The 15,304-nt window shown below is 32.2% G+C and overlaps 1 protein-coding gene across 1 annotated transcript; it reads left to right on the forward strand.

Moving 5' to 3' along the window:
• Nucleotides 1-620: 620 nt before the first annotated feature.
• LOC137400625 (uncharacterized) lies at nucleotides 621-2,761 on the forward strand. Its single transcript, XM_068086955.1, has 5 exons — nucleotides 621-678; nucleotides 1,419-1,535; nucleotides 1,627-1,791; nucleotides 1,896-1,997; nucleotides 2,595-2,761. The coding sequence occupies exons 1-5, from the start codon at nucleotides 621-623 to the stop codon at nucleotides 2,759-2,761; spliced, it is 609 nt and encodes a 202-aa protein (XP_067943056.1).
• The last annotated feature ends 12,543 nt before the right edge of the window (nucleotides 2,762-15,304 follow it).

Below are 15,304 nucleotides of genomic sequence, written 5' to 3' on the forward strand. Positions count from 1 at the left end.
TAGATAGTCAAACACATTGGAGATGCATCCTAAATATTTTAAACAGACAATATTTAATAACACATTTTGCTCCTCAGCATTATGGGCATTTATACTTGCCGGACCTAAATGTCATATTAGATATGAGGTAAACTTTAACCCACTCTGTAAAATCCAGAAATGTTTGTCTAACTTATGGAACTTAACTCCTGTCTAACTGTATTATATAATTCTAAGGAACTAAATAATTAACAGCAAAAATATTTTAATACAGTAATATAACAATTGGTAACAAGCTGTAAACAAAACATCTTTTAGAAAATTGGTTTTCCTGAAACGGCTTTATTAAAGATCATGGGAGCGATTCTTCAGGCTTTATTTTGTTTAAATATCATATTGAATGACAATGGTTTGACAATGCCAGTGTATGTTTGCTTTACAAGCGACGTCAGTGATAGACAATGGATAATCTCTTGAATAAAGTAGTCAGTGAGCTAATAATCTATTACACAATATCCATAACATACTATATGGATTATATCACAATAACCTTTTGGGTACTATATAAACGCTAAAAACTTCTACCAACAGTGTATTGCATCTCCGCTGTCAGAAACCAGAGAAGATCCAACAAGTGCAAAATGTTTCAGCTAACTGTTCTACTATACACTCTTCTAGCTGTTCTCCAGTTCTGCGAAGGTAAGTACATGTATTATACACCTTAAGAAACCAAAGTGATAGAATCTTCAGAACAGATAAGCAAGTGCTGAGCTAAAAAGCCTTAAATCACAAACAATGATAGAACTTTCATGAAACACCTGCAGTGGTGCAACTAAATAGTGGTTAGCAACACAGCAACAAAATGCCACAGCAACACGTTGAGGAGAAATATTTTATTCATTTATTATTTTTTTATTCAATGTAAAAGTTGCTTAGTTGTATAAAATTATGCACTTAGAAGTAAAACTCCATTGTTCAGAGAAAGTGTTGAATTATATGAGACATTTTCTAAAGAAGAATTTGGCAAAACCGTAACTTTACCAAGTCATTGCTTAATTTCTAAATTAATTTTAATAATGTAACGTAATGTAAACAACCGAACAACAAGCTAAACTTACAGAACACAAAAACAGATTAGAATAGTCGGTCCTGCAATTGGCTAAAGAATACATTTTTTACTGCTTAATATACTTGCTGCGTAGGTTTTAAAATAACAATCGCTAACATACAGTACCACGGCTATCGACTTTGCTCTGACTTGAGCATTTTCAAACAATATTTGTTTAGAGTTGAAGTTTTAATTTTGGCACTTTTATTTTCACGATTTGAAATATCTAAAATCTGTTTAATTTTAGCAACTTACCATAAGCATCACCAATATACTTTTACTAGATGATGCTCAACAAGGCAACATGAGAATGGTTGTTCATTTTTAGCAGGTATCAAATATCAAGGTTGCTACTCTGATGAGGATGGTTTTGAAGATCTGCAAGATGTAAACCCGTTAGGACATGTCAATGATGTGCAAGAATGCGTCAATTTGTGTACTTTCAAAGGTACAGCTCTACATCAACTTTGCTAAACAGCCAAAAATTAAACATAATATGCTCAACAGTGTTGACCATGAATAATGTATTTCAATTTCAGCGTACAAGTTTGCTGGTTTGAGAGATAAAGCGTGTTATTGTGGAGATAAATTTGAAAACTTCTGTAAAATTGATGATACCTTCTGCAATAAAGCCTGTCCTGGAAATGGACAACAAAAATGTGGCTCATCAGAAATGTACTCTATCTACAGCACCAACTATTTGGGTAAGTGCCAGCAATGGCAGCTGCCATGGGTTAGAGTAGCTGCATTGTATAATTAAGAAAGTCACCCAGAATGCTTAGCTCAAGCTGTTTAATTGCTTTTACAGGCTGCTGGAAAGATAGCCCAACCCGTGACATGAGAAACTTTAATTCTATGCCTTTTTACAAAGCTACCCTTCAGGAGTGTGTGAGACTTTGTCATGAGAAAGGTCAGTGAAACTTTTCACTTTTTAAATATAAATTTCATGTGGTAATATTTTTACAGGACTTTGATCTACAAAGATTTTTGTATGCCGATTATAATCTATATGCAGTTCTTCCCTTGGAAAGGTATAATTTCAAGTAAAGGATCATGGTTTCTAAACATCACCAGATGATTTACTATCAACATGCAGTGCAAACAAAACACTTGATCAAAGTTTTGTTGAAAAAGTAAATCTTAGAATTTTTAAACATTTGCTGCTTAGGTTAAGGAACAATCGCTCACAACTACTTAGTTACAATTTAGAAATATGAAGTTTTGAAGTAATCTCTCAAACATTTATACTAGTACAATTTTGATAGCATATGTTATCAACAACTATGGTGCTTGTAATTAAAAAGTTTAGCTTAGGTTTTTCAACTCTAATTATAACAAGTACAACACACTTTATTATTATGTTTGAAATTCTAAGGTTACAGTCACAACATTCTGTAATAAATTTGACTTCTTTGGTATTAAAGGTTAAAAGGTCGTCACATAATTGAGTTTATGGTTTAATTTTTACTAGTTTCACACACACTTCACAAGCTGTGTTCTCTCCTAGGATTCAAGTATGCTGGGGCTCAGTACTATCTGCATTGCTACTGTGACAATCGGTTTGGTACGTACTCCGAGTTGGACAAATCTTCCTGCAGTACGCGGTGTCGTGGAAACTTTCAACAGAATTGTGGAGGAGTCTTTGCAAATTCTGTGTTTGATACCCAAATATAATGTACTTGTTACGAACCATGAAAAATAGAAGTATTACGAACCATATTGAAATTTACAGCAACTGTAACAGTATTTAAATGCAAAATATAAAATGGTTGAAACTATTATAATAGTGCACTTAGTTTTAAGTATTCAATATATTGTTTGTGAAAGTTCAGTATTTTACTCAATATTCCTCATTATGCTCATTTATTTACTTGAAAGTCTAATAAAACTATATTATGATGTATGGCGATATTTTCTTGTTATCAGAATTTTCAGGAAGTCTTTTAAAAAACTTCTATTTCTAACGTACACTAGGCGCATAATCTAGTAACCTATACGGCCTGACCTGCAAAAAACAGGTTAAGGTTCAATTCCCAAAAGAAGCACCAGTTGTAACATAAATGGCACCCAATCTTAAAATGCTCTCTGAAACTGGGTATGCCTCCAGTCGTCAAAGTTTCCTTGCAATGACTCAGATATGTCCAGCCAAGTTAACAAAGCCATTGTTTGTGCAAACCAACCAGACATCACACTCAATCTTTGAAGGAGTGCTCACACCCATTAAATTCATTTTAAAAAAACTTTTGAGAACAAAATACGGAATCCCATCTATCTTCAAAGTTGATGGCTTTTATAGTCTTTTGTTTCCTGATTACACTCTACTCCATGTTTGTTCTAAAGCTCTCTCTATATCTATATCCGCAGTAACATAGCTTCTCTTCAGTTGTTCAAATATCGTTTACTACGTCATACCTTTTATTTCATTTGGTCAAATGAGTGGTATTGAATATCATGCGAGTGAGTACACAACGTAAACATCAATTGACTAACAAACAGTGTTATGGAGCTGCTTTAAACTACTATGTTTCTCAAAGCATGCGTATTTATAAGTTATTAATGTAAACTTTTTATACAAGCAACAAACTAATGATTTAGTTAAAAACATTCAAAAGTATTTTAGTTTTTGTTAAAAAAAACATTAAAGTTGAAACATTTTAAAATCGAATCTATTTAAACAGGATAATATTCATCTATTTTCAAAAAGCTGGTGTTTCTTAAAAATACCAGCTTTGTCTTTGTTAGAATGTTAAAAAAACTTAGAAAATTTTCATTTATTAGATTATATATTTACATATATTTACATATTTTTTTAGAAGTTTTTCAAATCAACTTCTTAAAAAGTGTGTCACAAAAGCAAATAATTCTAATTTTTCTAACACAAACAAAATCTCTATTACAAGTTTATTAGGTAGAAGTATAACTGAAAAATGATTTTATCATTTTTTGAATTGTAAATGATAGGTATTGTAGGGTATTAAAAACAATATAATATACTTCCAGAATTTAGCAGCACTTCTAAACAAATTGACGCTGTCATTATTATACATTAAAGATATATAAACCAATAAATGAAAACTTTTAAAATTTCTTCAGCATTCTAGCAATAACATAGCATGTAATTTTAAGAAAAACCTGATTTTTGCAAATAGATTAATAGTATCCTGTTCAAATAGATTAAAGTTAAAAAGGCTCAAACTTTATCCCACAACCAAACACAAGCAAAACTAGTGTTTGAGAGCTTTATGATAAATGCATATGTGCGCGCAACTCCCTAAAATTATCTATCAACGGCGATTCCAAAACTCTTGTACCAAAATACCGTCCAAAAATTTAACCATTTTTCTGTGTAGTCGTTTAAGTATAATAATGATACAAAACACATATAGACCTATTTAAATATGTTACCAAAGTCTTTGAAAAGTGTAGAAAATATCCTAAAACTTACCCATCTGATCGGATTATACATAACTAGAAAGATTCATTTGGCCTAAAATCGCCATTAAAATCTAACAAGCCTTTTTTAATCAAAATTAAGACTCGCCAACAAAGCGCCCATAAAGCCGTGCGCCAGATAGCAGAACCATGAAGCCGTGCAAATTTCATGAGAAAAACGTGCCCGTTTCTACAGTCTATGACATTGTCCATTTGCTGAAGGCATATTGAATACTGAAAAAGTACTTAAAATGCTGAAAAGGGAATGATGATGATATTTTCCTAACAATTCTTGTAAGATTATTATAAAATTTATAAGAGAATCATCATTCGAATTTACAAGATCAAAGTATATAGTGACCGATGGTGTGCAATGTGTTACTGTTATTATTTTGGTTGGCTAAATATTGGCTGTGCCCAATATCGCAGTACTGCCAAGCTGTTTTTAATATCTGCAAAATTAAATGATACATTTTCTTATAGATATACAGCTATTTCTATGACAACCAGCTAAAATCTGTTTAAATTTTTAAATTCAGCATAATTCTCTGAATATAAATACAAAAATCTAGACAAATATCACAACTTCTTGATATTGGTTGCTATGGCGTTTAGAAATGTTAACAAAATTGTGCATTGGTTTTCGTTTCTCAAACTTTAACACCAGTTTTTTCCGAACTATGTTTTCGCACTAGTTGTAAACATGCATTCAGTTTATTGACCATAAAGTTTGCTGTAATTAAGCTAGAATCTAAATTCCTTTTGCAAAATAATTGTGAGAACCTTTTCCTTCTGCTAGTGTAGATAACTCTAAATCTCACAGAACCCGATTTAACCATGGTTTCTGTGATCATGACCCATTTTTTTTATTTTTCTCCAGTTTGCAGAAAACTTCCAGTCCAGACACACATGAATGCTAATGCTTGCTTTCTGTTAGAGATCGCTGTCAAAACTATTCTACATTCAACACAACCAACTTTCAAACTGTGTGTATTACACAGCAGTTTACCATTTTACATTTAATATTGCATTTCTCTTATTGCAGGAGAGAAAAATAAACATACAATCTTTTCTTTTCACTATAACTGTTTGTTGTACATAATAACACCCAGTACATTAAATTACGGGCTGAATCAACAAGTTTTATTGACAAACAACAGAATTTCAACAATGCTTCAAGTTCCAGCGTAGGCGACTCAGAGTTTTTTGAGCATCAGATGGTTAAAGATTGAGGCAGACAGCCTATGGTTAGAGCTGACAAGCGTCAGCAGTGTTATGCTGCAGATGAAGATATGTGAATAAAAGTAAATCTATTTCTAACTTTGAGTCTCCTATATATATACATACTAAACAAAAGGTAATAATTTTATTAGTAATTATTTTGTTTACTAATTAACAAAATTATAACTTTTTGCTATCACCAATCATTGTTTCATAACTCTTTTACTGTTCCACTCAGCTAGAGTTTTGTTTCAAATTTTCTTTGGCAGTTTTAGCTAGTAAATTATATTTGTGCTTATAATCTTATGTTAACTTCTCACTTGTAGAAAGTGAGGAAAATCAATTGATCAATGCTCATCTTTAACTCCCAGAAACAAAGCTTCAAATTGCTGGCTTGGCATACTTATGCTTTTGTTAAACATTTGCTCATTTTGTAACTTTAAACTCTCAATCTATCTAACTCTCAAATTGAAAGAGTTCAGTAGATACGCATTAGAATGACATATCTATGAATTACATATATTTATTACATTTGTTTTATTGATTACAGGATGTTTATGTGGCACGGCCAGTGGGGCAGTGATGTCAGTGTGGAAACTGCTATACACAAGGAAGAGAGACACAAATGTATGCTGCACAAACCATGATATGTAGCATTCTGTTCCTCAGGCTGGTCTCAAGTGTGTTGCAAAAGTTTAGGAGATTACAGACCGTATAAAACCAGGTCTACTGAGAGTGGCCTTTCATAACTACCACGATAAGTATTGTAGTTAATAGCATTTTTGTTGTTGATAATTGTACTATATTTCATATCATTTCCAAGTGAAATTCAATAAGTTATCCAAAGATAATAAAAGTTTAATATTTTTCTAGTGCCCAAGTATCCAGATGAAGGGTGTCTGAAACCATCTGAATACGTGGAGGAACATGAGATGTATAAAATGGTATGTGAAGACAGAGGAAGTCATGTACTTACAGATCATTGGTATTTTGGACATACCCAGAATGACTTATGAGAGCGGTGTGGTGAGAGCAACGTAGCGAGAGATACATATTCTAGGACCAAAGATGTGGAGGAATATCCAGATACAATATATACAGAGTTTGAGTTTACTGCAGTGGAGTAATTTGTTCTATTATATTAGCTGAAACTATCTGAGTGGCCAAATACTGTGTAACAATTTTTTAATTACCCTTATTTGAGATGCTTGAAACACCTATAATAATGTATCTGTAATTAGATTTCTAATTTTATTCTAGCAATCATGAGCAAATACAAAATAAAATGTATGCCATTAGTGTCGCGTAAGTCTAGACTTTGATAGCAATAGCCAATGTGAATACTAAAGATAGCGAATAGCTGCGTCGCTATATACATAATTTCGGGCAAGTTTCGGCACATCTTTTTTTCTGAGAGTTTTCACAGCAATAAAGTTTTGTCGATTTTAATCTTACAAAATTTAGCAGTCAGGTCACCTCGAACATCAAAAACAATAGCAAATGATAGAATAATATTTATACTTTCTGATAAAATCTACTAAAATCTGGTGCAACTACATATTTAATACCAAAGAATTGAATGTTGTTGTAGAGCAATTTGACTGTGAACTTAAAATGCCAGACTTCAAAAATAAACTTTTGGTACCTAAACTAGCAATGATCTGAAACAATTGTATTATTTCAGTGTAACTTTCTTTCTCGTTTTTACATATGCTTTAACTAACTGCTTGTTGTGTTGCATATTACTGTTTAGTACTTATTGATAACAGAATGCCGATGTGGGGATTTACTGAAAAACTAGTTCTAGAAAAGCTTGTCAGTTTTGGTGATAATCTTCAACTAACCCTCTTTCCCACCATTGGCAGTTTTCAGCTCGCTGAAAAAATTAGAAAGATTTACAAATATTGATGATTCATTAATGTATATAAGTTACTAAAGGATTTCACAGTTGCCATTTAAGCATTTTTAGCAAAGTTGCCAGTTAATAATTAAAGGTACTAAAAGTAAACATTTACTCTTTCGTTCCTATTTTTTAATAAACACAAAAATTTCCCTATTCTGTCATAAAAAGTCTTATGAGTGATTAAATCCAATCATACCTTTTACAGTCTCTTGTTTTATATTCAGTGAATTGCAAAAAAATATATTCTTTAGACGATCTTGCAATGTTTAGTAAAAATTCTGAAAAAATAAAACTTCCCAAAAAGCTATAAATGTTACTATTTTATAAACTTTGCACAATTCAAAATTTGACTTAATTTCAGCTGCAAAATATATGCATTTAAGTGCATTTTCATCAAACATTTCTTAAATTAAAAATCCTAAGAACCATCTACAAAGGTTTTTGCATAATGACAACATAGAGGTCGCCTGTTTTGTAATATACATGCAGGTCCTACTGATTTCAACAAGCTGTTAGTGTAAGACAAGCATACATTGTAGTTTACAGCTTGAGCAGTCAAATCCAGTTGATATACATCGAATTGTCTAATATGGCTTCCATGAATTCAACTAGTTCAATGAAAACATCTTCAAGTTAATTTGAGATAGCTACAGTAGTGAGAGAGCCATATTTCTTATGGAAACATTTTAGAGTAGATCTGTTAAATGTATGTTAATTACTAAGTGTGAGCTTTTAAAAGTTTTGGCGTATGACATAATAAATAGCTTGAAAGAAATTTGGTTTATAGCTGAATTTTAAAAGAAGAATATTTTTCTCTGTATATCGGTGGTGGATATATGGATGACAGATATAGCATGGCATTGATAACCATTTTACCATTTTGACAAGTTGTAGAAGACTGCAGGTTTTCTTAACAATTGAGGCAAAGCACTGTACCATGTGATATTTTAAAACCTTTAATAATGATCAAGGTTTTCAATACTCAAAATCAATAGTTACAAAAACTTTATCAAAATGCTACGCTTTTATAGTCAGAACACGGTTCTTATTTGTTTTAAACTTTAATGCTTTTCAGATAAAACAGTTGCTGCATTAGATTTAAGCAACTCAGCTATTCCCAGTTTGTAGCAAATTATACTTTATCCGGTATATGTTCAGTGCGGGCTCACATAAAAAGGTTTGTCAATAGTACATTAGCTTTTATTGTTTGTTTTAGAAATAGCCCACTTTGTAAAGTTTAAAGATTAGAAGACCTTGTTCCTTATTTTAAAGTTGATTTGTACCAGTTTTAATTATTCATCGGTTGTTGTCAATTTTGAGACATGAGTTAGTAATCAAATATAAAAAACGCACATTATGTACACCAGCTGGTTTCTATGGCACCAGGCTGTATAGTTTGTTTTTTATATCAAACAACTGGACTAAAAAATGTGTGCAAAAAATAAAATTGAGAGATCATTGGCTTTTTCCTGAAATTAGCTAACAACCAGTGAAACACAGCTGCAGACTTGTCCAGGTAGAGTACAATAGTAAGCAAGTATGATGAAAAGTTTGAAACTGCAAAACCTATCTGTGAAAAACATGAGTTACAGAAAATAAATATTTTCTGTCCGGTCCACAAGACATGGCATAGAACTTGCAAACCAGGTTTGGGTTGGCTCCGTGGAAGTACTGTGCAACCATCAAGGCCACTAGCAGGATTAGCAGTAGATTAGCATAAGCCTTCTATTTGCAAAGAACAAGCGCTTAATCAGAAAGGGAGTGACCCAAATATTACGTAACCCAAACACTTTGATGTCCAACGTCTGCTGTTTCAGAGTCAAAACATAAATACAGATGATGAATTGTGCACAAGTTTAATAACCAAATCTTTTGAAAAAATTGAAATGTTCCCGACTGTAACTCGACCATTTTTTAAAAAAATAAGCGTTTGCAGTATTTAGCTATTTTTACTAGAAAACATCACAAATTATCTCTGAACAAAGTTTTATATGATGAATGGAAAACTATTTAAATGTGAAAGTTAGAAACAATTTGTGATAATGTACCCCAACACAATATGAATAAATCAGGCTTACTGCCTCAAAATTGACTTTTTATATTTTGCAGCAGTGTAGTTGATGCTGTGGAAATGCTAGCAAAGCTTTTATTAGAACCATCTCTGCGGATATTTTATAACAATTGTAGCAGCACATTAAATATAAATTAATGAAGGTTTCTGCCATTATACTTAACAAATCCTAATTATTTATTCGTTTGGCATTGAGCAGACACTATATACGCTCTTGAAGTTGGTCAGTTTTCTGAAAATGGTCAGTTGATCAGAAGCACAGTTGGCTTACATTAAAAGAAAAAAATGCTATACATTAAACTATGGATGCTAAAATAAAAAAGTAAATCTTCAGAATGCGCCACAGCATTTTTATGAGACAATATTTCAAGGATTTTTAGAACACAAGTGTTTAGCTATCAATTCACTGCATCGATATTTTATTCTACATACATGTATTGTCATATTGGAGGCTCCATTTTTATGCCAATAATAGAACCCAGACTCTGCATAAATTAGATTAGCGGCTTAGAAGGATTATCCCGAAATAGTGCCAGGAAGCTAAAGTTAATGCCCGTATCAATCACTAGACACTAAAATAGATCCTGCTAAGACCAGGCATTGCTAATTTCAATCTCCTAAAAACCCCACACGTTGCAACTTTTGAGTTTGTGTTGAAATCTAGTTTATTGAGCAAATATATTAATACTCAGATAGTCCCAATTTATATTTCGGTTTAATCTGCCACTTCACAACATCTAGATAGCTTATATTGTTTAAAATAACACGTTACATTAAAACTCTAACTACACATTTTGAGTAAACAAATAATGACAACTACTAAGAGATAAAAATCAAATCTCTGAAACAAACCACTGACACCTGATTGTATATATCTGGAATTGAACTATAGCTATAACCAAAATATTTCATTTTATATAATTTATTTTTTGGCTTTAGCATGATAACAAAAAGTATTTCAGTTTTTGCTAGCATAGCTGTTCTTGTTGATTGTAAGGCTACTCCCATTGATGTAGCTTCAAATCTCACTCAGTACTGAGGGTACTTCATAATCTATTTTGTGGGAAAAGCGTACTACCATTTGAATAGAGGAGTTGTTCTACCAGTGTGGCAAGTAAAGATAACTAAACTTTTAATCAACCAAGCCTTCTCCACGTTATGATTTCTTAATGTATTTATTTAAAGTGTTATGAGTGAGTTTCTGTCAGCCTGAACTGTTGTTTTTTAGCTAGCACAAACATTGATTGTTTAGAAGTGAAAATCTATTGGCTAATAAAAAAGTATCAAGCCCAACTAAATTATTATTGTAAACAACAAAAAATATTTGAAAGTTTTCTAGAAAAGAAAACTATAATTGCAATTTGAGCATATTCTTTTGGATTACCTTACCAAATCAGGGCAAACTAAAAATAAACAAAAGAAAACATTATACTCACTTACAAAAAATTAACTCCTGGCTGTACCAGCTGGTAAATTTCTGACTTTTATTGCAGAAGAGCAATTTATATGTATAACTAATACGATGATTCCTCAATTTAATTGATCTGTTAAAATACAGATTACATGCCAAACGTAATGAATAGACTTACATAGCTTTAAACAAATCATGCACTTTTACTACAAAAAAACAATGAAATAATCTTTGACTATACTGGAAGCAATTTTTAGAAGAAAACGCAATTGATACCTATGCACCCAAATGAATGATTTTAAGAATTTTGAAATTTGAACATTAAATTGAGTTTGCTGTCAAAAATGGTTTATTACAGTACTCAAAGTACGAACACCTGAAAGAGAAATATAATATAGTGTGTATTATAATATATCATTTATCAACTCTTATCTTGTAAAAACACTCAAAGGCTTAAGCCTTAGGCCCTTTTCTAAAAATTAACTGGAAGTTATAACAAAAGGTTTAAACACGTAAAAGACGGAAGGTTATTTTGATCATCAAAAAATAAAGTAATTGCTGAAGATTAGATAATCTACACACTGCATTCATGCATACTGAGCAAACTAAATATTTTGTTGTTCAGACCAAATTTTTATTTTTGAAATTTTGACATTTGAACAATCTTATTACTGTGTCAACATTTATGATATTAGCTGATTCATTCCTGAGGCCTAGTTGAAGTTATCAGCTTTTTATTATAAAGGAAACAACTCGAGGTAGGGTGGTTTGAAAGTTTATTTTCACTGCGGCCTCAGCGTGATAATCCAATTAAGGATCATTGACATTTAAACTCAAAGAAAATTGGTGTTGAGCCAGTGACTCTATGCGACCCAAAAATATGCTTCAAGAATGAGCAGCCAAAGAAGAATACCAATATTAGCTCATTTTTATATTAGATTTTTATGTAATTTTATGTAAATGCAATACTTAATGATATCCAGAATTGATCAACATCTTTGATGCTAATAAAATGAGTTAAAAACTTTTAACGCCTGTTATTAATTCTTCAGTGCATAAATAATAAAACTTTGTTCTCCGAAAGGTTGTGTGAAAGTATTGTGAAGCAAGCAGTCAGCATTCTCTGTTGTGCAACCAGTACCTGTCAAATGCTTCCTCGCGACGGCTTTCATTGTTGGGTGTAATAGCTGTGATTGTAAATAAACTGTGTGCCTTTTATCATGACTGCAGAAGCTTTAAGCAGCGTTGCATCGGTATGCCTTTTGATTTGGGCATATGAAATGTAATCTACCAGTAGTTTTTGATAGTTCTCAATCTTTTAGGCATTTTAGCATCAACAACGAAATACAAAAAGTTTACAACTATATTTTTTACTTTTTTAAGCTAAGAAAGTACTTTGCTTGACACTTATACAAGGGCTATATTACAGATTAAATATCTCATATAATAAATATATCTCTGCAACTGCTGCATAATTCCAGTAGTTGCAGGGAGGGGAAATTTTCGAATCTATTGCCCATTTAGAACTAGGCTAAATATTTGTTTTAATAGTAGCTTTTTAATTGTAAGGAAACCATAAATGAGTATTAGTTTAGTAGTTTTTGGTAATTGCTTGTTTGAGAGTCGTGCTATTGTAGCAGACAAGAGTGCGTATATCAAAAGCATTCAGTAAGGTTTGATGCACAGTTGTATGACCTCTGAGAAGTAGTTATTATACGAAGACATAAGTTTTATATACTTTACCGAGTTGAGCTAAAACTCTAGTTGCATACTGTATTCTAGGGGGTACTGGAGCACTGAAATTATAGTTTTAAATACAGAACATATTAAGGCGAAAGTGTTTCACTTCAGGTTTTACTTACTATTCCATGGTCCAGCATTAGGTCCAATAGACATGAGAAAATTTTGCATATGGGTGTAACTTTAAAGTGTAAGTATGGCGTATGGGCTGAACCTGATTCAGTGTATGCTGAAGAATACAAAACAGATTAAAAATGATGATTAATAAAAAAATATTTACCGTAAGCTAATCAAAATGAGTTGAACTTGAGGTTATTGGAAGAAAGCTTGATAGGGATATAGAAAATTGAAAAGTTTTACATCTAGAACTTAACAGTGTCAAATACTAAATAACAAAAAAAGTCAGTTTGTATAGCTCTTGACTTGTCTAAAAAATCCCAAAGCAAATATCTCAACTCTCTCCTAACTCAAGTTAGATGGTGTATATCAAACACTCGGTTGATATTTCCAGTTGTTTTGTCAAAAAATGTTTGAGAATCATTAGGAAAATTGCTGAATTGGTCAACACGGTTTTCATTTATTGATCAAAGCAACACCATCAAAATTTTGTAAAGTGCTTTAAAAATTCTTTAGACTGCGAAGTGAACATTTTTTAAAAAGTGAACATGAAAAATATGTTTGCTAATAAAACATTTAATAAAATTGCTAGTATTTCTGTAGGTAATTAATTAATCCAAAGTAACTGCCTTTGTGCAGGGATAATCATATGTTGTAAGATGTTGCAGGGCAACATTGACCCAGCGATACTAGTATTAGTTTTAGTAAAGCATGGATCCATTCAATTTGAGGTAGCAATCACTTGAAGATAAAATATGATGCACAAACGATGGCTCTGTGATCTTGGCTAAACATGTCTGAGTTCGATGGTAAAAAACCTCGCAACAGGAAACCTGCCCAGTTGCATAGAGAGCAGTTCAAGTTTAGATGTTGTTCCTGTTTAGAAATTGATCCCAACATGTTTTTATGAAGTCAGGCATTCTAGATTACTAGACCACAGTTTCTCTCTTTCAAATCAATTTGGTTGCTTGGTGGTGAGAGAACACTCGAAGTCAATCTTGAGAAGCATCTCTCTGACAAACCCTGAGCCTGACGTTATCAAGGTCTCAAGTGTGTTTTGAAATTCATTTGTGGCAACAATTTGTTTGAAATCTTGAAATTTTCTCATCAAGAGTAAGGCAATTTATACACAGAAAAGCCCCTGTGTTACAGAAGTGTGTATGTATTGGACATGGTTAATGATGTTGAAGCAGCAAGCTGCATGTATGTTTGGTTCTCTCAGAACCTTCACCTTGATAGACTAAGTACTGCTATATGAAATGGTTAAATGATCGGTTGCTAAATTGTTCGTACAAAAAGCTAGAACAATTTTTTGAAGATTGTTTTTAGACTGAATGGCTCACTTCAGATTCTCAGCTGAACATGAGTAATGCCACTGTAGTGGAATAAAATAAGATAGTGCAAGTAACCATGTCATGAAAAAAAACGATGGTGTGGGTATGCGGTCACATTTCCGAGGCCAGTCCTGTGTTGGACACAACATTTTATTGTTTGAGATCCCACCGCCGCCCTTATGTACACTTCCATTGCTGGGTTAGTAAATACTTACAATGAAGGATCATAAATCATAAGGATTTGAAGCATTAAAGTAGGTGATTAGTGAATAGGTTTTTGAGGACCTAATTAGTATGTACATGTAGTTATCTGTTTACATTTCTTCTTGTTAATCTGTTAATGTTAATGTACATGCATACAAAATGATTTTTAATTTTCAGTTGTCGCAATTAGGATCATGTTTGTGGTTCTAATTTTTGTGCTTTGTAGGTTTTTAAAAAGTAACTTGATTAATTATTTACAACGCCCTCACTATATTTACTTGTTATTTTAGTCTTGCAAAAGTCTATTTTAGTCACAAAGTTTAATGATTAGGTTTAGAGCGATATTGGTATTGCTGAAAGAAATAAACCAGTAAAGATTAATACCAAACAGCTTCAGCTCTCTATTGCCACTTTGCTGCCAAGGTTTGTGAAATTATCTGATGAAGTTAAAATTACATCTGGTTGTGCTGGTTTTACTTGTTGAATAAATTTTGATAGGTAAGAAAGGTGTATAAACTACAAACTTTAGCCTTCAAATAAATCATAATAGGATGGTGATTTTTCAAAGAAATAATGGTAAGGGCAGCTCTCTGTTGGAACACGTGACTAGGTTGGCAGGTTTAGAAACAATTTTTTAGCGCATAACATTATGTATTGTGCATTATGAGGTTTAAGAGGAATGATGAGAGTTTGTGTAGCTGACAGCTCTTTGCTATGAAACATAATACAGATTTAACTGGTTATTCAAACCTTTGGTTGTAGCAGCCTACTTTTGTCAGCCTGC

Source organism: Watersipora subatra, chromosome 7 (assembly GCF_963576615.1).
Source record: "Watersipora subatra chromosome 7, tzWatSuba1.1, whole genome shotgun sequence".
In the NCBI taxonomy this organism is placed as follows: Eukaryota; Metazoa; Bryozoa; class Gymnolaemata; order Cheilostomatida; family Watersiporidae; genus Watersipora; species Watersipora subatra.

What these genes read in the sequence shown, in the direction of transcription:
- LOC137400625 (XM_068086955.1), top strand. Translation starts at nt 621, where the DNA reads ATGTTTCAGCTAACTGTTCTACTATACACTCTTCTAGCTGTTCTCCAG. An exon ending in CAATTTGTGTACTTTCAAAG is followed by an intron (nt 1,536 to 1,626) that starts GTACAGCTCTAC and finishes TTTCAATTTCAG; the next exon opens with CGTACAAGTTTGCTGGTTTG. An exon ending in GAGACTTTGTCATGAGAAAG is followed by an intron (nt 1,998 to 2,594) that starts GTCAGTGAAACT and finishes GTTCTCTCCTAG; the next exon opens with GATTCAAGTATGCTGGGGCT.